Raw genomic sequence first — 23,284 nt, 5'->3', positions numbered from 1 at the left:
TCACTTTCATCAAGAGGCTCTTTAGTTCCTCTTTGCTTTCTGCCATAAGGGTGGTGTCATCTGCATATCTGAGGTTATTGATATTTCTCCCGGCAATCTTGATTCCAGCTTGTGCTTCATCCAGTCTGGCATTTCATATGATGTACCCTGCATATAAGTTAAATAAGCAGGGTGACTATATACAGCCTTGATATACTCCTTTCCCAATTTAGAACAAGTCCATTGTTCCAAGTCTGGTTCTAACTGTTGCTTCTTGCTCTGCATACAGATTTCTCAGGAGGCATGTCAGGTGGTCTGGTATTCCCATCTCTTTCAGAATTTTCCATAGTTTGTTGTGATCCACACAGTCAAAAGCTTTAATGTAGTCGATGAAGCAGAGATAGATGTTTTTTCTGGAATTCTCTTGCTTTTTCTATGATCCAGAGGAGGTTGGCAATTTGACCTCTGGTTCCTCTGCCTTTTCTAAATCCAGCTTGAACATCTTGGGATTCAAGTTAATTTTCTATTATCTCAACATTTGTTGGGCTTACTTTGATATTGGAAACTGAAGCCTCTTATTCTTTCCTTCATTCGACAAATAGTTATTGAGCATCTATATAGTGCCCTGCAGTGTTCTCAGCTTCCAGGGCAGAAGTGAACAAAACACAGACAGCTAATGTCCTGCGAGAATATGCCAGTGATAGATGATGTCATGGGGTGAGGAGTGCTATGGAGAGAAAATAAGCAGGGTAAAGGGACAGAGCGACGAGGTGCTCTCTGTGTAGGGTGAGTTAGGTTGAGACTGCAGGAAGGGATGGAGAAGGCAATGGCACCCCACTCCAGTACTCTTGCCTGGAAAATCCCATGGATGGAGGAGCCTGGTAGGCTGCAGTCCATGGGGTCGCTAAGAGTCAGACATGACTGAGCGACTTCACTTTCACTTTTCACTTTCATGCCTTGGAGAAGGAAATGGCAACCCACTCCAGTGTTCTTGCCTGGAGAATCCCAGGGACAGGGGAGCCTGGTGGGCTGCAGTCTATGGGGTCGCACAGAGTCGGACACGACTGAAGCGACTTAGCAGCAGCAGCAGCAGCCGGAAGGGAGAATGATAGGCCCTCAGGAGAAAGTGTTCTGGGTATAGGATGTGCAAGGCCAAATGCTGGGGAATACGAAGACCAGCGAGGGTACTACACTGAGCAAGGACGAGGGGAGGAGGGAAGATGAGTAAGGAGACCAGGTGGGTCAGGAAGGGCCACACGAACGCCTTTATTGTCCCATGGGCTCTGAAATACTTTTGGATTTTGTATTCAAATTCTCTACTTCTATCCAATCATTGGAAGCCTCACCAGGTGATCTCTCTCTTGCAGGTCTGAGAACTCTCTGTGTTGCCTACATAGACTTAACTGAGATAGAGTATAAGCAGTGGCTGGTCATGTATAAGAAAGCCAGCAGAGCGGTACGAGACAGAATACAAAGTCTGGAAGACTGTTATGATAGTATTGAAAAGGTAATGTACCCCGTATGTGTTGTCCATGCCAATACATTTGAAGAAAATGAGCTTATCAGTGTAGCCATATCTTGGTGTCATGTTGAAAGCTCAGGTAAATTTTTTTCTGAAGTATACATCTGTCTTACTGTATTGAGAATTCATAAAATGTCTTTTAAACTATTCAAAATATTTCTCCCTGTTTTGACTCATATCTGACTCACTTCAGTCTTGTTATCCTCTGGATAGTTTTACCCACTTGAAAAGAAATATATATTTATTATAGAAAAATAAGCTAGAATAATATATAATAATCATCTGAAATGTTGGGCTAATGACTGAGTTCCAGTCTCTCCCCTTTGTTCTTTTGTGTGTATTATATATGTAGTATTCTATTGTATGTATGTGTGTGTGTGTGTGTGCTCAATTGCTCTGTTGTGTCTGACTTTTTATGACCCCATAGGCTGTAGCCCATCAGACTCCTCTGTCCTTGGAATTCCCCATGCAAGAATACTGGAGTGAGTTGCTATACCCTCCTCCAGGGGATCTTCCCAACCCAGGGATTGAACCCAGGTCTCCTGCATTGGCAGGTGGATTCTTTACCATTGAGCCACCTGAGAAGCTCCTAACCCAACTAGCCCTCATTTAATTGGTATATTTAGACCACTATAAACATTTAGGCTGTGTTTATAGTGATGATTAGTTTAATATATACTCTATTTAGAACTGTATTTATTTGTTCCCACTTTTTTTCTTTTTATATTTTTGTCACTTTTTCCTTTCTTTGGTTCTAGTTGAGCATTATATATGATCTGCTTTCTTGCTCTCTTTTTTAGTATATCAATCACACTTCCTTTAAAAATGTTTTTAGTGATTGTCAAAGCGTTTGAAAAGTCCACTTTCAAATAACACTGTAACCACTTCTCTCCAGTGGTAGACCAATACTTCACAATAGGAAGAAAAACTATAAAATAAACCATCTGGTGATAAGAGATTTATGGAGAAAGTTATGAAATTTTTCTTACAGACAAAAGTAAGGACCTATACATGTGGAAGGGTTTATGCATTATATGGTGGTGGTGGTTTACTTGCTAAGTCATGTCCAGCTCTTGCAACTCCATAGACTGTAGCCCATCAGGCTCCTCTGTCCATGGGACTTTCCGGACAAGAATCTGGAGTGGATTGCCATTTCCTCCTCCAATGGAAATTCCCAACCCAGGGATCAAACCTGTGTCTCCTGCATTGGCAGGTGGGTTCTTTACCACTGAGCCATGAGGGATGCACTATAGTGAAATAGGGACAAACAAATAGACCAGTGGAAGAGACTAGAAAAAAATGTGTGACTGTATGCACATATGGGACTTCGCATAATCAATTATTAGATGGCATGTCTTTTATCAAAATTTGCTCTATTTATTCCATCTTAAAATATTTTTATCTTTACACTTGATCTTAGCCAAAAGGCCAAGAAATGGTATATTTTTATCTTTAATTAGCAATAATGACTATCTTTTCCCAAAAACATCTAGAAGTTCCTACTACTTGGAGCCACAGCTATTGAAGATCGCCTTCAAGCACGTGTTCCGGAAACGATAACAAGTCTATTGAAAGCGAACATAAAAATATGGGTCTTGACAGGAGATAAACAAGAAACTGCAATTAACATAGGTAACAGACACAAAGAATGTTTTTTAAAAGCCTGGTTGTACATGTATCCTAACTATGCCCTACAGTTAAGAATGTATGGTTGAGCTGCCTTCAAGTAATAGTTTTTTATTTCTTTAGGAAAGCACAGTGCAGTGAAATCTTGCCATCACATGGCGCAGAATTCAAACAAACTAAGCAAAGCAAACGCTTATCTTTCCACCATCTTGAAACAATAGAATGCAGAATGCCCACAAGTCATATGTGATTTCTTATTCTTTTCCTTTGATACTTGAAGTTATGACATTTTTTCTCTAATGAAGTATATATTGGGTTGGCCAAAAAGTTCGTCTCAGTTTTTCCATAAAATCTTACAGAAAAACCCAAATGAATCTGAATATCTGTGTTTGAATTGTATGTTTTTCATAAACATTTTAATCATTATCAGAATATTGAGTTAGTGTTTTTTTTCTAAGCTCTGATGTCACTTGTTTGACTTTATACTTTTTAAATTATTGTTTCACTGTTTGATGGTATGTTAGGGTTCAGATGTGTGGAAAAGGAGTTGAGCAACTTCCCTGGTGGTCCAGTGGCCAAGACTCTGCACTCCCAGTGCAGAGTTCGATCCGTGATCAGGGAGTTAAATCCCACCTGCCACAGCTAAAGAGTTTGTATGCCACAACTAAGACCCATTGGATCCAAATAAGTAAATATTTAGAAGAGGAAAAGGAGTTTTAAAATCAACTTTTAGCCATGAATATGTAAATTTTGATCATAAGAAGTGATTGAAATTATTATTTTTTTCATAATCATCATGGTATCCAGTTTTGGTTAGATTAACATGTATTATGAAATGACCCTGTATTCATCAAACACCCTTTAAACTATGTTTCTGCTAACTTGTCTACTCTATACTCATTCATTTAACAAATATTGAATGCTTGCTATGTGCCAGAAAATTCTAGGATCTAGGAATGAAAAATTGAGTAATAAAGTCTCTGTCCTCAAGGAACTTACATCTACAAGACAAGACAAAAAATTAACAAGCAAATCACCAACTGTTGTAATATTATTGGAGTAAGTGTTAAGACTGGAAACAAAGCAGGGAATAGTCATGGGTTGAAGGGTAATGAGACAGAAAACACGTTAGGGAGGTGACATTTGAGGCAGAGACCCAGACTGGAAGAAGGAGCAATCACTAGGAAAGTTCCAGGCAAACATATGGTAAGCACATGGCTCTGGTGTCTTATCTGAGTAGCAATGGAAAGGCCAACATGGGTGGAGTATGGGGAGCAAAGCAGAGGTGAGAGCTTGTCAGGCCACAGGAAGAAGTGTGTAGGGTTTTGAGCAGGAGAGTGATATGATTTAATTTGTGTTTTAAAAATATCTTCTTATTGTTGTGTGGAAACTGGACTAAATGGAAGGCAGGAGGTCATTTAGAACATCTTTGTAGAAGTCTATACAAGAGATGGCAGTCATTTGTACTGGGATGTAATGAGGAATATTGGGGAGGGACTCCATTGGATCCTTGAATCACATGATTTGGACTTGATGGGTCCACCTGTACTCAGATATTTTTTCCCCCAATGGTACATATGACAGTACTGTACCATGCAGAACCACAGATTGTTGTTCAGTTGCTCAGTTGTGTCTGACTCTTTGCAATCCCATGGACTGCAGCATGCCAGGCTTCCCTGTCCATCACCAACTCCTGGAGCTTGCCCAAACTCATGTCCATCAAGTCAGTGATGCCATCCAACCTTCTCATCTGTCCTCTCTCTTCCCCTTCTCCTCCTGCCTTCAATCTTTCCTAGCATCAGAGTCTTTTCCAATGAGTCAGTTCTTCGCATCAGGTGGCCAAAGTACTGGAGTTTAGCTTCAGTATCAGACTTTCCAATGAATATTCAGGACTTATTTCCTTCCGGATGGACTGGTTGTATCTCCTTGCAATCCAAGGGACACCTAAGAGTCTTCTCCAACACTACAGTTCAAAAGCATCAATTCTTCGGTGCTCAGCTTTCTTCATAGTCCAGCTCTAACATCCATACCTGACTATTGGTGCTTGAGTCAGTGATGCTATTCAACCATCTCCTCCCCTTTTGCCTCCTTCTCCTCCTGCCCTCAATCTTTCCCAGCACTATTGTCTTTTCTGATGAGTTGGCTCTTTACACCATGTGGCCAAAATATTGCAGCTTCATCTTCAGCATCAGTCCTTTCAATGAATATTCAAGGTTGATTTCCTTTAGGATTGACTGGTTTGGTCTCCTTGCTGTCTAAGGGACTCCTTGCAGCCCAAGAATCACAGATATGAAGGGTCAATTGTAAAGATACATGTGGGTTTCTGACTGTGTGTGGGTTAGCAGTCTACCTCCACCGTTTTTCAAGGGCCAGTATAAATTTGGGGTACATTTGGTGGGTTAATCTGTCAACCCTCATTGATATGAGTGCAGTGAGAGTAGATGAGTGTTTCAGAGTTTCACTGTGAAGGGAGCAGAGACCTAGGGTGGTAGCCAGAAGAGAACAGAATTGATGAAGTGTTAGTTGTTTTAGAAGGAGCTATTTCATCTCTAAACATCAATTTCCTGCCTGCAAATTGGGGATGATAATAGTTTTTACTTGATAGAGTTGTTGTGAGAGTGCTTTGCGGTAACTCCCATGAAGTTGTTGCAAAACACTTAGCAAGTCCCCTGGGAATGTTAGATATTAATGTAATTATGAAAGACTCACAAAGCAGGTCCGACCACCATGCAGACACTTATCCATCTGGCAAACATTTGGAAACATACCATCCACATGCTCTCCTTTTTCCAGCTCTCCCACGTTTCTGCTTTAGTGTGCCTTGCCATGTTCCTCAAGAACCATGCACTCAATGACCACAGTAACTTAGTGCATATCTTGTGAAGAGGCTCAGCTGGCCTGGCACCATAAAAAGGGACAGTTGCTTTTTACCACCTTTCTCAATTACATCTTTGCCAGGCCCACTACCTGAAACCATTGGTTTTACCTGAAACTTCAACAGTCTCTTTGGCTCAGGACTGAAACTCAACCTAGGTGAGACCCAGCAGTTACTGTTAAAAGCAGAGTTTTTATCCTTATAGAATGAGACTTATTTTTGTTACCAGAAATCTACAATTCACATGAAGGACCTCTTACTCAGAATAACTGGATCACGTTAGATAACTGCTTTATTGAATTATACCCATTTTCAAACAACTGTTTCATAACCATGGTGCCTTTGAAAATAGAAGGAAAACTGTCTCCAGTTTCTTAGAGTAGGGATTGAAAACACAGGGAAGAACTGGCAGGACTAGAGTGAAGGGGAATATATGCATGTAGTGGGCAGAGGACAACCATACATGTGTAGGGGAAAAGGCAACACACATGTTGGAGGGAGAGTCCATGGGGGAGCCCTGGTCCCCCAGAGGGGCAGCCAGAGCAGCCACGCCTTCTGGAAATGAGTACCCACTGTTGGCACAGGTTTTTAGCTCTTAGAAGATAATTGGAATTCTGTGATGTGATTTGAAATATCCTGATTTATAACCGTTGTTTAATGTGTAACATGTTGTAAGGGCTGTTGACTGAGTGCAGCTTGCTATCTTCCAACCTTAAGTTCTGGGTCCTAGACTGGACTTTGCTGCTGCTGCTGCTGCTAAGTCACTTCAGTTGTGTCCAACTCTGTGACCCCATAGACGGCAGCCCACCAGGCTCCTCTGTCCCTGGGATTCTCCAGGCAAGAATACTGCAGTGGGTTGCCATTTCCTTCTCCAATGCATGCATGCCTGCTAAGTCACTTCAGTCGTGTCCAACAGACTCTGTGCAACCCTATGGACAGCAGCCCTCCAGGCTCCTCTGTTCACAGGATTTTCCAGGCAAGAATCTTGGAGTGGGTTGCCATTTCCTTCTCAGATTGGACTTTACTGCTCCCCTTAGGGGCTACTCATGCAGAGGAGACCAGTTGAAAGATAGAGTCAGTCAACTTTGCCCGGTGTATGTTGATATAATTTGTTTTCTTAGAGGCTTTCTGAGCTCTTGCTTTTTCCCCCAGAAAAGCAATAGCCTTTGGTTAGAGCATTGGAGAAGGAAATGGCAACCCAGTCCAATATTCTTGCCTGGAGAATCCCAGAGACAGTGGGCCGTCGTCTATGGGGTCGCACAGAGTCAGACACGACTGAAGCGACTTAGCAGTAGCAGCAGCAGCAGAGAGCTTTTATGTTCCTTTCATGAGTTTGAATGGCTGAGGAATAATTCAAAGAGAAAAAAGATTGAGAGCTGGTTCTGAGAGCCAACATCACTGAAGAGAAATGCATAGCAAGCATGGTGGTTGAAAAGTCAGGCTTCAGAGTTAAAAAGACCAAGGTTTGGACCTGAATCTTCTGTCTCTATATTTATAAGCCCGTGCCTTTGTGGACTTTTCTAACCCTCAGTTTTCTCGTTATTAAAATGGTCGCAATATCTCTGCTGGTTGTGATGATTACGTGGAAGGGAGTCTGTGAAGGTTTTTCTAAGCAGGTGTATTGGATAGAGTGAGGGCTTCGTAGATGTTAGCTCCTGCCTTTATGAATATTGTGGCAATTCTAACTACCATCATCTCTTCAGGAGCTAAAGTTGGCTAACTTGGTGCAGTTAAAAGGCTATATATAGTCTTGACACTGGTTCCAAACAAAATTTGGCTAAGAATTTAGCAGGAGGCTTGCTTTCAGGAACAAATATGTTAGGATTGTTTTTTGTCAACAGCAAGAAATGAAAACAAAGGTTACTGTCACACATTTTTAACATATTTCCTAGAACAGCTTCTAGTTCTATTAGGTTCTGAAAGTTTTCTAATAACATGATTTGACATGAATCTGTGGCCTCTTGACCTCAGCAGCATATGTACTGTTATGTTTGGTTTACCAATGAATGCGTTTGTGATTTTTTTTCTTTTGTGTTAGCTTTGCTTCCTTGGGTTTTAAGACACTTAGCACATATTCTGTTGTAAATCTTCCTTTGCACCCAGCATAAAGCTGTGTGCCAGTAAGCACTCAGAACTTGCATGCTAATTTGATTTGCATTTTGGTCATAATACATGGAAACTTTTTAGCCTTTGTTTGGATTCAGCCAGTGCGGGCAGCTGTGGCTTCAGGGAAGAGGGCTCCTCGTGGGGGCAGCACCAGGATCCTTGATGGGAAGCTGGCTTGCCCGGCTATGTCTAGTTTGTGTCCCTGAGCACCTGCACAAATATTAACTTTCTAACCTGAGTGGTAGGACAGGAGCTGCCAGCATTCAGGCAGTTAACTTCCCCAGTAACTTATAAAATATAAGTGGACATTACAATAAAACATGTCAGGAAGTCATTAGAATTCTTTGAAAACCTTAGTATTTCTAGTTTTGAAAAATATAGCAAGGCAAAGTGAATATCTACAAGTTTCAAAATAGAAATTTAATGATAACTATATTCTATGGAAAAGAACACCTTACATAGGAAGTGTCAGATAAACCAACAAGGAAGAGCCTTGAAAAATTATTTTCTCCTTGTAATTGTGCTGACTACAGTGGAATACATATATACAGGCATTTTGAATTATATACAAACCAGGAAGCTACTTTTGTTATTGAAACCTACACAAGTTTCAGGAAATTTCAAAGAAAACATTAAAATGATATTATGTACATTTATATTTAAATTAAATTCCAACTCTCATGAAACTGATTTGTATGAAGATTTAAATCATTTTAGAAAATTTGTCCCATAAGAATCATCAGTTATAGATGTACAGAAATTTAATTTTCAAAATTATCAGAAGTTTATCCATCTGCAACCTCTTGCTCAGTTTTTGTGCTGAGCCACTGAGCTTTGAAATAGTCGTGAGGCAGAAAGTATGATAAAGGAAGAATATAAATAGATTTTTTTTTAATGAGCTCACATAAAGCACTGGAGCCTTCAGATATATGACATCTTTATTTCTTTCTTTGTAGCTTATTCCTGTAAACTGTTATCAGGTCAAATGCCTCGTATCCAATTGAATACAAATTCATTAGAGGTAAGTAATTTTTAAATATATATTTAATATGAATGTAACCAACTTGTTACTTGAAGGTTACTCAACTCCTTAAAACCTACATAAGATTGCCATTAACTCCCACTCAAGTCCATTGGAAAGTCTAGGTTTGTCCCAAGATTCTTTTCACAAAACTGAAATTTTTACTGGTTTTCTATTCCTTGTCACCCCTGGCTTCTATTATTCCTCCCTCTGTGTTAGTCTAGTCCTTTAAAGCACCACCCCCCATCCCCCTGGTGTCATACCAAATCCAAGACTCAGATCCTTCATTTTTACAATGGAAAAAAGAGAAAAAATTTTGTCTGTATAACAGTCATTATGAAAAGTTTGAAAAGATCAATGCATTTACATTGCAAGAATGAAAGGAATTTGGAATCCAATACTGAACATCCTTGCCCTTAAAAGGCTAGTTCTATGAAGTATTTTTTACTGTATAATTTTCTTAGACTCATTTAAAAATAATTTTAAGTAGATTTCATTTATTCCTTTTCTGACACACTTCTTTTTTTTTAAAAATGTAGATCTGAGTGTTCGACATAGATCATTATTCTTCTCTGTGAAAAATCTTTAAAAATATTTCTTACAGAGCAGATCTGCTAGTGAGAAGTTTTCTCAGTTTTTGTTTGAGAAGGTTTTCATTTCTCTTTCACTCTGAAAGATGATTTCCTTGGATATAGAATTTGAAGTTGGGATTTCTTGTTCTTTCAATACTTTAAATATTTTACTTTACTCTCTTTTTGGCTGCAAACTTTCTGCCGAGAAGTCTGTTATTTCTCTTCATTCCTCTACAGTTAAGGTGTTCCCTCCACTCTGGATTCTTGTAAGATTTCCTCTTTGTCTTTGGTTTTGTGCAGTTTTATTATGACATGCCTGGGTTACCCTGCTTGGTGTCTTTTGAACTTCCTGGGTCTTCGTTTTGTGTCTGTAATTAATTTTGGAGTATTCTCAGTTATTAGCACTCAAAATTTTCCTTCTGTTCTCTATTTCTTTTCTTTCTGGTATTCCAACTGCTTGTATGTTAGATCTTTAGAATGGTCCCACAGTTCTTGAATATTCTGTTCTTTTTTTTTTTCTTTTCTCTTCTTTTCCTCTTTGAGCTTCAGTTTAGGAAGGCTCTATTGACATTTCTTCAAGTTCATTAATTCTTTCCTCACATGTGTCCAGTCTACTGCTGAGTCCATAAAAGATATTTTTCATTTCTGTGACAGTGTTTTTCACAGTGTTTTTACAGCCCTTTGGGGGTGGTGTTAAGGTATGTGGGCAGGGAAGTGTTATATAGTGAAGTGAAGTGAAGTCGTTCAGTCGTGTCCGACTCTGCGATCCCATGGACTGTAGCCTACCAGGTTCCTCTGTCCATGGGATTTTCCAGGCAAGAATATTGGAGTGGGTTGCCATTTCCTGCTCCAGGAGATCTTCCTGACCCAGGGATTTAACCCAGGTCTCCCGCATTGTAGGCAGGCGCTTTACCATCTGAGCCACCAGGGAAGCTCTATAATCTTACATTAAATCTCAGTCTTCAAGAGAAACTGTACCCCTTTGTCTTAAGTGTTTCTTAGTTGCCGGAGTCCAGCTCCAGCAGCCAGGGAATCAGCCTGAAGGGGTGAGCGGTATTGGCGGACAATGATGTAGCCTCTGACTCATAGTACGGAATTACATGTTTATTTCAAGCTTCAGGTTTTCTTTTATACTTTGACAAAAGCATTAGGTCAGAGGTTTAACATTTTTAGTTTTCCCCACCCAGATTTACTGTCTCCAGAAAACATTGTTGCCCTATAAACAAGTTCCTACTTCAGCGATTCTCTCAGAATTGGCTTTACTATTACCTACTTCTTATGTGTCCTATACTTAACTTGTGATTACATTGTAACTCATGCTATATTCCTCAGTTTATTTCTTTATCTTTCTAAATCCTGTTTGCCCCTAGCATCTTAAGATCACTATCTCCTAAAAAGGCTTCTAGCTATTCTTAATTATTCCTAAACCCTAAACTCAGCAAACTTCTTTTGCCATAAATATTTCCCTCACAAACAGGTCTCAGAAAACAATCCTTCCCATGGCCTCAAGCTGCGGCCTACATGCTCATCCTGGAACATTCTTTGTAAAGATCCTTGAACAAACGTCAATGATTAGTTTACAGATTATTTTCTGGGCACAACTGCAGAAGGTTTTGTGCTTTCTCATGCTTCTCACAAGCACCTTAACATTCTTTCCAGCCAACTCAACTGAAGAAAGGAAAGAACAAGTTAGAATCATAAGAGCTAACTCCTTCATCCCGGGTCCATGCCTGCGGGACAAGGAGAGGGGGTTGGGGGCCATGCCTTCATTTTGTCAGTAATGCCTAACGTGGCTCCCGACACTTAGTGCTTTCTTTCTCCCCTTAGGTGAGACAAGGAGACCACGTGGGGCTGGAGTTGGGTAAATGACTTTCCCTCCAGGTGGGATAAGGCTCTGGTAAAGTTTATAACCTCGGAGGCTAGGCTTTTGTGATGGAGAATGCTCTGGGTATATTTCCTTCTCTCTTAGAACCTTGATACCCAATTTTATGAAAGTTCACCCCATTATTCTCTTCCCATCTTTTTAAATTTTCCTAAAATTTCTCTGAACTTCCTCTTTGCTATTAGCACTTTTTCCATATTTTCCTACTTATAAGTAGGAAAAATTCTCCTACTTATACACCTTTTCAAAAATAGCTTTATTGAGATGTAATTCACATGGCATAAAATTAACCTGCTTAATACAATTTAAGGGATTTTCCTGTATTTACAGATACATGCAATCAATGGCAGAATCATTTTAGAAACTTTTCATCATCTGTAAAAGAAACTCTGTGCCTTTAGCTGTCATCTCCCTGACCCTCCTTGCCCCACCCCTAAACAATACTCCTCTACTTTCTGTTTCAATGATTTACTTATTTTGGGCTTTTATGTTAATCAAATCATTTAATAAGCAGTCTTTTGTGACTGGCTTCTTTAACTTACCATAATGTTTTCAAGGTTCATCCATGTTGTACCAGGCATTAGTACTTCATATCTTTTTTTAATAGCTAAGGAATATTGCATTGTATGTATAAACTTTATTTATCCAGTCATCAGCTTGTTTCCACTTCTAGGCAATTATGAATAATGCTGCTGCTTGTACATCCATGTACAAATTTTTGTGCAGACATATTTTCATTTCTCTTGAGTGTATATACACTGATAAATGGAATTGTTGGATCATTAACTCTGTGCTTAGGTTTTGGAAGAATTCCTGGACTATTTTCCCAAGTTGCTGCACCATTTTATATTCTGACCTTCAGTGTATGAGAATTGTGATTTCTTCATATCCTCATCATCACATTATTATCTGATTTTAAAATTCTAGTCATGCTAGTGGGTATGAAGTAGTATCTTATTGTGGTTTTGATTGGCATTTACCTGATGACTAATGATCTCAAGCATCCTTTCATGTTATTTATCTACTTTTAAATTTAATTTTTGTGAGATTTTCAAAGGAGGTAGACAAATGCCTTAATCTGCTATTCTTTTTTAAATACTTATTTTAGTTGTTGGCTAATTACTTTACAAGATTGTAGTGATTTTTGCCATACATTGTTATGAATCCGCCATGGGTTTACATGTGTTCTGCATCCTGAACCCCCCTCCCACCTCCCTCCCCATCCCATCCCTCTGGGTCATGCCAGTGCACCTGCCCTGAGCACTCTGTCTCAAGGTCTTTTCATTTATATTTAAAACAGTAAAAGATAATTTCCCCCTCTTTGTTTTAGGCAACACAACAAGTGATTAATCAGAACTGCCAAGATCTTGGAGCACTGTTGGGTAAAGAAAATGACCTGGCCCTAATCATAGATGGTAAAACATTGAAACATGCCCTCCACGTTGAAGTCAGGAAGTGCTTCCTTAATTTGGCCCTCTCGTGCAGAACAGTATTATGTTGTAGGTAAGAATATATTCACTGTTGGTTTTTTCCCTGCTATATTTCATTTTTTTTTTATGGAAAGAAAATATAAACATGGAAATATAAGTTTTTTTTCATAGACAAACTACCTTATTGGGAAAATATACACTCAAACTGAAATGCAAGGTCTGAATTTAATTCTACTTGTCAGGTTTAAGATTTACTCAAAGCAGTTTATAATTTTCCAGTGGCACATTATTTTGGTATGTTATTTATTGATGTATTGGTCAAATGAAAGAAATCTTTCAGGCACAACAAAAGGAAAGGAAAGGAAAGTGAAGTTGTTTAGTCATGTCCAACTCTTTGCAACCCCATGGACTGTTGCCTATCAGGCTCCTCCATCCATGGGATTTTCCAGGCAAGGGTTTTGGAGTGGGTTGCCATTTCCTTCTCCAGGGGATCTTCCTGACCCAGGGATCAAACTTGGGCCTCCCACACTGCAGGCAGATGCTTTACCGTCTAAGCCACAGGGAAGTCCAGGTACAGCAAAGGCCCTGGTCATTTACAGGGAGGGGTATATTTGAAACCAAACCACTGAGACCTAGAGGAAAATGAATTTATGAGTGGTTATTGAGTTAACTGACTGTTGTTCAGTTAACAGATAGTTATTATAAGACTAATGTTATTTTAGGCTATATTTCCATACATGAGTGAGAAGACCCAAAATCAGAATAGTGATCATCCAGTTCTTTTCTTAACTGGTCAGAACTGACTTGGAGCTTTGGTAAAGCGTACAGAACTGCATTAAGGAGTGAGTGAAGAATCTGAGGATATGTGGAGAACTTGAGTGCCAAGAGGATGGGATTAAGATTTAAATTAAGATATGATGAGTCAGGGGCTTTCTTAGGTGATACTAGTGGTAAAGAACTCACCTGCCAATGCAGGAGATATAAGAGACACAGGTTCAATCCCTGGATTGGGAAGATCCCCTGGAGGAGGACGTGGCAACCCACTCCAGTATTCTTTCCTAGAGAATACAAGGACAGAAAAGCCTGGTGGGCTACACTCCACAGGGTTACAAAGAGTTGGACACAACTGAAGTGACTTAACATGCACTCACATGAAGAGTCAGACTTGAGATTAATTAAATTGATTAGTTTTTTCCCTCTACAAATATCATAGTCCAAACTTAAAAGTGATCATCAGACTAAATAGTGAAGCTATTATCAGTGCAAGTATTTCAGTAAAAGAACCAGTGTCTCTTGATGAGAACTAGACTTACAAATAGGAGAAGGCAATGGTAACCCACTCCAGTACTCTTGGCTGGAAAATCCCATGGACGGAGGTGCCTGGTAGGCTGCAGTCCATGGGGTCACACAGAGTCAGACACGACTGAAGCGACTTAGCAGCAGCAGACTTACAAATGGTTTCTGACCTCTTCTACTTCAGAAAATGTTTCTATTATACCCATAATGTAGTGATGTTAACTGAATGTATTCTCTTCATTATGAAGCGAAGTTTATTTTTTTCCCCCAACTGTGTTTCTACCTTAAATTTTGGAGCATGTTCTAATCAAAGAAATCTTCTATCTGCTCAGTTTATAATAATCTCATCCTAAGTTTGAAAAGGTTAAATTTAAATAAGTTATTAGGAGTTGTTTTGAAGGAGGAGAATGATAAGTGAGGTCATTTGCTTACTGGAATATGAAACCCTGTGAGCCCTTATTGTTTTTGATAGAAGTGTGTGTCTGACTTGCTGACTGAGTGAATAAATGAGTGATGGGTAGGGCCTTCCTTAGAAATTAATGAATGAATTGGAAAATTTACCAGTAACTTCCATTTAAATGTGACTGTATGTGGATTATTGTTGACTCCTTTGTAACGCCTTTTAGAACAGGATGAATAAAATGAACCAAAATAAAACAAGAAAACATGGTTGGTTGTTTCTTTTTTTTTTTTTTTCAGGTTATCTCCCCTCCAGAAGGCTGAGATAGTGGATGTGGTGAAGAAGCAGGTGAAGGCCATCACCCTGGCCATTGGGGATGGTGCCAACGATGTGGGGATGATCCAGACAGCCCATGTGGGTGTGGGCATCAGCGGGAATGAAGGCATGCTGGCCACCAACAACTCTGATTATGCCATTGCTCAGGTCAGTGGTGAGGGTGGCCAGCTGGGCATGGGGAGTGTTGAAGACCTCGGGTCCACCCCGAAGGTTTAGCCCAGTGTCTAAGCTGCTTTCAGTTTGAAGCTATCAGCACCTCTTTGAAGGCTATACTGCTCACTGATCGACAGGCTGATAAATGGAGAGAGGAGTTGTTAGGGCAAGAAATAGTGGCTTTATTGGGAAAGTCAGCAGACTGAGAACATGCTGGACTGGTGTCCCAGAGAACCATCTTGCCTGAGTCCGAATTCAAGCTTATTTTATACTAAAAGGGGAGGGGATAAAGTCCTGGCTCTGGTCAGCTTCTGGAGGGGGGTGTGTTAACTTCTTTCTTCCTGAAGCCATTCACAGGTGGGCTGTGAGCTGAACCAAAAGGTATTTTAGCTTCCCCTGGGAGGCAGGGTTCCTAGAGATGGGCCGTTATGTGTAATCTAAACTTATAGGCAACATCCCTTTAGTGATTAGCTTGTAATAGAATACAGAGGTCCTACCCTATCTCCTTAGTTTCGCGCTGATGCATTTTGCTGCAGTAATGAATGCATGTGTGCTAAGTTGCTTCAGTTGTGTCTGACTCTTTGGGACCCTCTAGACTGTAGCCTGCCGGGCTCCTTTGTCCATGGGGTTCTTCAGGCAAGAGTACTAGAATGGGTTACCTTGCCCTTCTCCAGGGGCTCTTCCCAACCCAGGGATCGAACCCACATCTCTTACGTCTCCTGCATTGACAGGCGGGTTCTTTACCACTGGCGCCACCTGGGAAGCCCTTGCAGCAGTAAAGGCCTCCCCTTTCCAGCTTTGAAGTTTTAAAAACTGCTGCTGCTAAGATTCTGTAGTTCTGCTCATGTAACTAGGTCCCCAGTCTCTCCAACCTGTATGTGCTTTGCTTTGTGGTATCTCCTGATAAAGACTTAAAATATCCCTATTCCCCCCCCCCCCCCGACCCTTTTTCTTAAGGAGATACTACTGCCTTTTGGCAGGCATTAAAAAAAAATTCAGCTTTGTTTATTTAGAGCAGTTTTGCTTCACAGCAAAATGGAACAGAAAGTACAGGTATTTCCTGTACACCCTCAGCCCCCGCCCCCTCAGCCTTCCCTGTTAACAACATCCTTTATCAGAGCAGTTCATGTGTTATAACTGATGAACCTACACAGGTCATTATCACCCAAGGCCCATAGTTTACACTAGGATTTTTCCTTGTGTTGTACATTCTGTGAGTCTGAAAAAATGTACAATGACATGTATCCACCATTAAAGTGTCACACAGAGCAGCCTCACTTCCCTAAAACCCTCTCCTATTCGTCTCCACCCTTCGCCATAACTCTTGGAAACCACTAATCTTTTTACTGTTTCCATAGTTTTGCCTTTTCCATAATGTCGTATAGTTAGAATCACACAGCAGTCTTTTCACACTGGCTCCTTTCACAGTTATATGCATCTTAAAGTTCCTCTATGTCTTTGCAGTTTATCCAATTGTACATCTCTAAACACTATGTTTTACCTTGTGTGTGTGCTCAGTTATGTCTGACTCTTTGCGACCCCATAGCTGTAACCCACCAGGGTCCTCTATCCATGGGATTTCCCAGGCAAGAATACTGTAGTGGGTTGCCATTTCCTCCTCCAAGGAATCTTCCTGACCCAGGGACAAATCTGTGTCTCTGGCTTCTCCTGAATTACAGGCAGATTCTTTACCACTGAGTCCCCTGGGAAACCCTTTCTTTTTAAGTTGTTCAGTTGCTAAGTCATGTCTGACTCTTTGTGATTCCCTGGACTGCAGCATGCCAGGCTTCCCTGTCCTTCACTATTCCCAGAGTTTGCTCAAATTCATGTCCACTGAGTCAGTGATGCCCCTCAACCATCTCATCCTCTGTTGCCTCCTTCTCCTCTTGCCCTCAGTCTTTCCAAGCATCAGGGTCTTTCCAATGAGTTGGCTCTTCTCATCAGGTAGCCGAAGTGTTGAAGCTTCAGCTTTAGCGTCAGTCCTTCCAATGAATATTCAGGGTAGATATCCTATAGGATTGACTGGTTTGAAGACTCTCAAGAGTCTTCTCTACCGCCACAGTTCAAAAGCATCATTTCTTGGATGCTCAGCCTTCTTTATGGTCCAATTCTCACATACGTACATGACTACTGGAAAAACCATGGCTTTGACTATATGGGCCTTTATTGGCAAAGTAATGTCTCTGCTTTTGTATACACTGTCTAGGTTTGTCATAGCTTTCCTTCCAAGGAGCAAGCATCTTTTACTTTTGTGGCTGCAGTCACCATCCACAGTTATTTTGGAACCCAAGAAAAGAAAATCTGTCACCATTTCCATTTTTCCCCCTTCTATTTGCCATGAAGTAATGGGGCTGGATGTCATGATCTTAGGTTTTTAAACACTGAGTTTCAAGCCAGCTTTTTCATTCTCCTCTTTCACCTTCATCAAGAGGCGCTTTAGTTCCTCTGCCACTTCTCTTTTTATACCATATCTTGCAGGGGGTTTAGAATTGCAGTTGCAATCATGATCAGACAGAAAGTGCAGGATCCCAGGGCTTTCTTTTCTCCCTTCCACCCACCTAAGTCCCCTCACGAAGCTAGGCACAGATGCAAGAGACTGGTCTGACTCATGCTCTGCCCCTCCTTTTTATTAACACACTATTTCAGGTTAAGGAAACCACATTGAGCCCCATTAGATGTTTTCTGACTCACTTTCCTTGAGAGTAACTTTGACTGGAGAGAGGGAGAGGGTGTCCGCCATGGTGTGGGCCATTTCATACTCCCTCGAATGTTGTCCTCGGGGCCATAGCGGACATTCTCCTCTGTCTGTCCCATCCCCCTGCCCTTAGATGGGCTGCTGCCGAGGGTCTGTTGTCTTTCCTTTTCACCGCTTGCAGCACATGACTCTCCCTTCCTCAGAGAGGACCAGTGTAACACTTTGCTCACAGCCTAGATCTTTTTATTCTCAGAAAAGGGTAAATTATTCCCTTCTTCCTCTCTAAACTTCTTAATATTTTAAAACCATCCCAAGAAATGCAACTTTGACTTGCTGCTGCTGCTGCTGCTGCTGCTGCTGAGTCGCTTCAGTCATGTCCGACTCTGTGCGACCCCATAGATGGCAGCCCACCAGGCTCCCCTGTCCCTGGGATTCTCCAGGCAAGAACACTGGAGTGGGTTGCCATTACCTTCTCCAATGCATGAAAGTGAAAATTGAAAGTGAAGTCGCTCAGTCATGTTCGACTTTTAGCAACCCCATGGACTGCCTACTAGGCTCCTCCGCCCATGGGATTTTCCAGGCAAGAGTACTGGAGTGGGGTGCCATCACATGCTACCTCCTTCTTAACTTTAATTTTTCTCCTTATATATTTACTATAGGAAATGGAGGGAAACTGATTCCTATAAGACTTTGTTACATGCACCTGATCAGACAGAAAAATCAGTGACTGATGTTCTTGGTTCCAGGATCTTCTTTCATTAAGTAATTCTGAGTCCCTTCTCACAGTTAAGGTCCTAGATGTGGATCAGATCAAATTCTAAGCCTTGTATGTGACAAGTGAAAATGCAAGCAGGATTTGCTGGGCAGAAAAGTGATGTTTATTTACTTATTTTAATAGTAAGAAAAGTTAATTTCACAGAGATCTGAAAAACTCCTTTATAGTGAACAGTCACGTCAGGGTGTCTGGGACTAGGCTTCATTCTGTTTCTGTCCTCCAGAGTGGGAACTGCTGAGGTGCGAACCCTGGGAAAAGGATGTTTTGTGGGGTTTGTCACTAAATGGTAGGTTCCTTTGAACTTCATTGACTGTTATTTCTGTCTTTTAGTTTAGCTACTTGGAGAAGCTTCTGCTGGTTCATGGAGCTTGGAATTATTTTCGAGTGACCAAATGCATACTGTATTGTTTCTATAAGAATGTCGTGTTATACATCATCGAGGTAAGGAATGCTTTCTTTCCTTGAGGTGTGAGGTCTTGTCTTTGATGCGGAGCTTGATAGTTTAGTGTTTTCCTTATTCATCTCACTAAGTACTGTTACATAATGCTGCCCTAAGTTGTGGCTCACATAAAATCGATTTAATAAAAAACGGCAAGCAAACTATGTCACATCATGATGACTTACTGACATAGTCTGTTGTTTAAAAAAAATAAATAAGAAAGTCCTATTTGGAACCAAAGTGTGTCTCTGCCAGCTCCAGATCCTCCTAGTAATCAGAGGCATCAGAAATCTCTGGGCTTTTGAACTGTTTTCCTCCTGATGCTGGAAATCTGGTCCCAAGGCTGTTGTTATCTTCCTAACATCCCACTAGGGGACAGGATGGGTCTTGTTCTTCCAGACACCAGCTCTTTCCTTTTGTCTCAGCTGTACTTAGCCCTGGTGGTTAAAGCAAGCGGAACAAGAAACCTTTTCACGAGTGTTGCTTCCATGTCAAGAAAATAACATGGAAAGAACCCGCACCTGTTCTCCTTCCGTGCTGGGGGCTGCGGAGCTGTGGCTCCCACGCTGCCGCCAGCCCTGCCGCCTGCCCCAGCTCCCATCCTCGGCACTGGCAGAGCGGCTGGCAGCAGGGCCTCTCTTTTTTCCTGAAAGTGGACCAAAGAAGAGTTCCACAACTGCATTTTTCATGGAATCTGAGTGTTTGTCATGCCTTTATTGCTTCTGAGAAAGCATGTTTTCTCTAGTGTGTAGTGTATAAGGGTAATGGGATTTTGGGGTGAATCTTTCTTTTACTACTGAAGTATCATTGATTCACAATATTACAATTTCAGGTATACAACATAGTGGTTCAGTAGTTTTACAGATTGCATTCCACTTAAAGTTATTATAAAATAATGGCTATATTTCCTTGTACTAAACAATATATCTTTGCTACTTATTTAATTTAAAATGATTATTAGTTTTTAATGGATTAAAATTCATTTTAATGGTTGATTTACAATATTATATTCATTTCAAGTGTACACGCTTATTTTACACAAGGTAGTTCGTGTCTCTGATTCCCACGCCCCTACCTCACCCCTCTGGACTTGCGTCTCCCCACTGGTACCCACTAGCTTGTTCTCTGTATCTGTGAGTCTGCTTCCTGTTTGTTATATTCACTAGTTTGTTGTCCTTTTTAGATTCCACGCGTAAGTGATAACATAGAGTATCTGTCTTTCTCTGTCTGACATTTCACTTAGCACAATACTTTCTAGGTCCATCCATGTTGTTGCAAATGGCAGAGTTATGTTCTTTTTTATGGCTGAGTAATGTCTCATTGTATATACATACAATCTATGGGGTCGCAAAGAGTCGGACACGACTGAGTGACTTCCCCTTACCTTACCTTATGTACATACCACGTCTTTACCTATTCATCTGTTGATGGGCGCATTATCTACAATAGTCAAATATGGGCATGAATCTCGTAACTACCATCCTGACTTTTAAAATATCTCTGTAAGCTTTACATTTGGCTGTGGAAACAGATTTTTAAACATTTTATTTTGAAATAATGATAGATTCACAAGAAGTTATAAAAAATATTTACCAGAGTTCTTGTGAATCCTTCACTGAGTTTCTCCCAAAGATAGCACCTTATATAAAACCACAGGATAATCTGAAACCAGGAAACTGATATTGGTACAACTCATTCAGAACTTATCCAGCTTTCATCAGCTTTGCACGTGTGTGTGTGCGCGCGCGTGTGCATGCGTGTCACTCTGTGTCCTTTTATCCCTGTGTAGACTCATGTAACTACCAGAGTAATCAAGATACAGACCGTTCCAATAAAAGATACAAACTCGCCTCATCACCACAGGATCTGCCTCATGCTACCCCTTTATATTCACACCCACTCTGACCCCTGGCAGTAGCTCATCTATTCTCTTCTCCTATAACGGAGTTCTTTCAAGAATTCTCTAAAAGTGCAATCATATACCATGTAACTTTTGAGACTGGATTTTTTTCACTCAATATAACTCCTTTCAGATCCATCCAAGTTGCTGCACGAGCAATCATTTTTCCTCTTGACTGCTATGTAGTAATCCATGGCACAGGTGGCTATTATTTGTTTACTATTCACTTGTCGAAGGACATTTAGGTTTGTTCCAGTCTGGAGCCATCATGAATAAAGCTGCTGTGAACATGTGCATAGGTTTATGTGTAAACACAAGTTTTCACTTATTTGAGGTGAATGTCCAAGTATACATTTGCTGAGTTGTACATGTACTGTTTTCCAGAGTGACTTTGCTATGAGTGTATGTAGGTCAGCACTGACATAGTGGTGCACTTGGCCTCCTTCTCTTTCAGCTTTGGTTCGCCATTGTTAATGGATTTTCTGGGCAGATTATATTTGAGCGTTGGTGCATCAGCTTGTACAATGTGGTAAGTAAGCACTCTCCCTCTCTCTCTCTCTGATGGCGTGAGGGGCTGTACCGTTTGTGTCTGGGATGCAGAGCTAAGTCCCTCATCTGCATCCACGGCTCACATACATCTTTAGGGCCTCTGTTGCTGCCACAAATCCTGCAGAAGCACAAACTCCCCACACATGGTTTCAATCATTGCAGATCATTTTATAGTAACTACATGATATTTCCCAGGTGGCGCTAGTGGTAAAGAATCGTCCTGCCAATGCAGGAGATGTAAGAGACATGGGTTTGATCCCTGGGTCGGGAAGATCCCCTAGAGGAGGGCATGGCAACCCACTCCAGTATTCCTGCCTGGAGAATCCCCATGGACAGAGGAGCCTGCTGGGTCACAGTGCATGGGTTGCGAAGACTCAGACACAACTAGAGACTTAGCAAGCATACACACAACATTTATATGCAATGTATTTTTTTTATAATATTGATATTTCAGAAACTTTCTAATCTGCCTATACAACATTTTCATATTTTTAAGTCAAGTAAAAATTGCTGAACTCTTCCTAAACCCCCTGCATTTAATACATATAATTTAGATTTATCTCTATGTGTCTGTAAGTATGTGTGTGTGTTTATAGTGTAATTCAATGTCCTCTTAAGCCTCTTGGTAGAAAATTTGTATTTATTGAAATAGAACATGCTGTGCTTGTACTAAATGCTGGATTTTTATATCAAGCCTATAGTAAATACAATTTTCCATTTTAATGGAATCTTCTAATAATAAATAATCCCATACCATTACTTGAGTTATTTTGAATTCAAAAAGTAGATGTTTATTAAATAGTAAGGCTAAGTGGCTTTTTACCCACATGACCTTTTAATTTTTGCTTTATTTTTCTTGGGTTATTATCCCACCAAAGGGTTAGAAGTTAAGAAACGTAACATAAAAATGAGGCTCCCCCCAAGTATCCCATGACCTCTCTCGTGCACTGTGTTATTGCAGTGACATTATACTCTGCATGCTCTGTGCTCTCACTCCTAAAGATCTGTCTTCTGGGAGCTGAAATTCCAGAACAGATTGAAGTTACTGAATAGAAGTCATTGGATGCTCAATGACTGCTATGCATATTTACAGTCATGTGAGTGCCAATGGCTGGGGGTATTTGGTCAGAGCACTACACCAAGGAAGCTTGGGTCCTATGTAGAGTTGTCTCTGCCAGGCTCTTGGTCACAAAGGACAATACTGATAAACTTTCTTAAGCCACAGCTATTGACCAATGGAATCTTGCCAACTGGAACTCCAGTGGAAAATTTAAATAATTATGGAAAATTGAGAATAAAATATGATGACATGCTTATTAAATATCCATTAACTTATTAACTTTCATCCCATTACAAGTATATTTTACAGGTGAAAAAAAAAAGAAAACCAGGACATTCCAAATAATAGTTAGTGGCAATGCCAGAGATGGACTCTGTCTACTTATTTGAAAACTAAATTTATATGAGTTGTCATCTACTTCTAGAGGTTGTATATTATTTCTGCTACTGCTCATGCATGACTAACTGCTATAGGAATTACCCTCCTACAGAAAAACTAGAATAGCAGAAAAAATGTATGAAACAATAGTTTTCAGGCACTAGATGCCAGGCTGCTCATTGCGTGATCCCCAAGAGCAGGCCAAAGTGAAGGAAGATGGGCCCACAGGGAAGCCCGCTGTCTTTACTGAACTGAAGACACAGAGGGTGGAGTTCAGTGGGCCAAGAAAG

At 40.6% G+C, this 23,284-nt stretch overlaps 1 protein-coding gene across 1 annotated transcript in view; it reads left to right on the top strand.

The window, feature by feature from the left end:
• LOC102190971 (phospholipid-transporting ATPase IB-like) overlaps positions 1-23,284 on the top strand; it is a 100,896-nt gene that overhangs the window by 47,535 nt on the left and 30,077 nt on the right. The window contains exons 22-28 of the mRNA XM_018056307.1: positions 1,347-1,486; positions 2,995-3,133; positions 9,065-9,129; positions 12,914-13,086; positions 15,009-15,192; positions 18,999-19,109; positions 21,462-21,536. Coding sequence (XP_017911796.1) covers positions 1,347-1,486; positions 2,995-3,133; positions 9,065-9,129; positions 12,914-13,086; positions 15,009-15,192; positions 18,999-19,109; positions 21,462-21,536 — 887 coding nt within the window. The remainder of the gene's footprint in view (positions 1-1,346; positions 1,487-2,994; positions 3,134-9,064; positions 9,130-12,913; positions 13,087-15,008; positions 15,193-18,998; positions 19,110-21,461; positions 21,537-23,284) is intronic.

This window comes from Capra hircus, chromosome 12 (assembly GCF_001704415.2).
Source record: "Capra hircus breed San Clemente chromosome 12, ASM170441v1, whole genome shotgun sequence".
NCBI lineage: Eukaryota > Metazoa > Chordata > Mammalia > Artiodactyla > Bovidae > Capra > Capra hircus.
The sequence above is the reverse complement of the archived record's forward strand: the minus strand, read 5'-3'. Positions and strand labels throughout refer to the sequence as shown.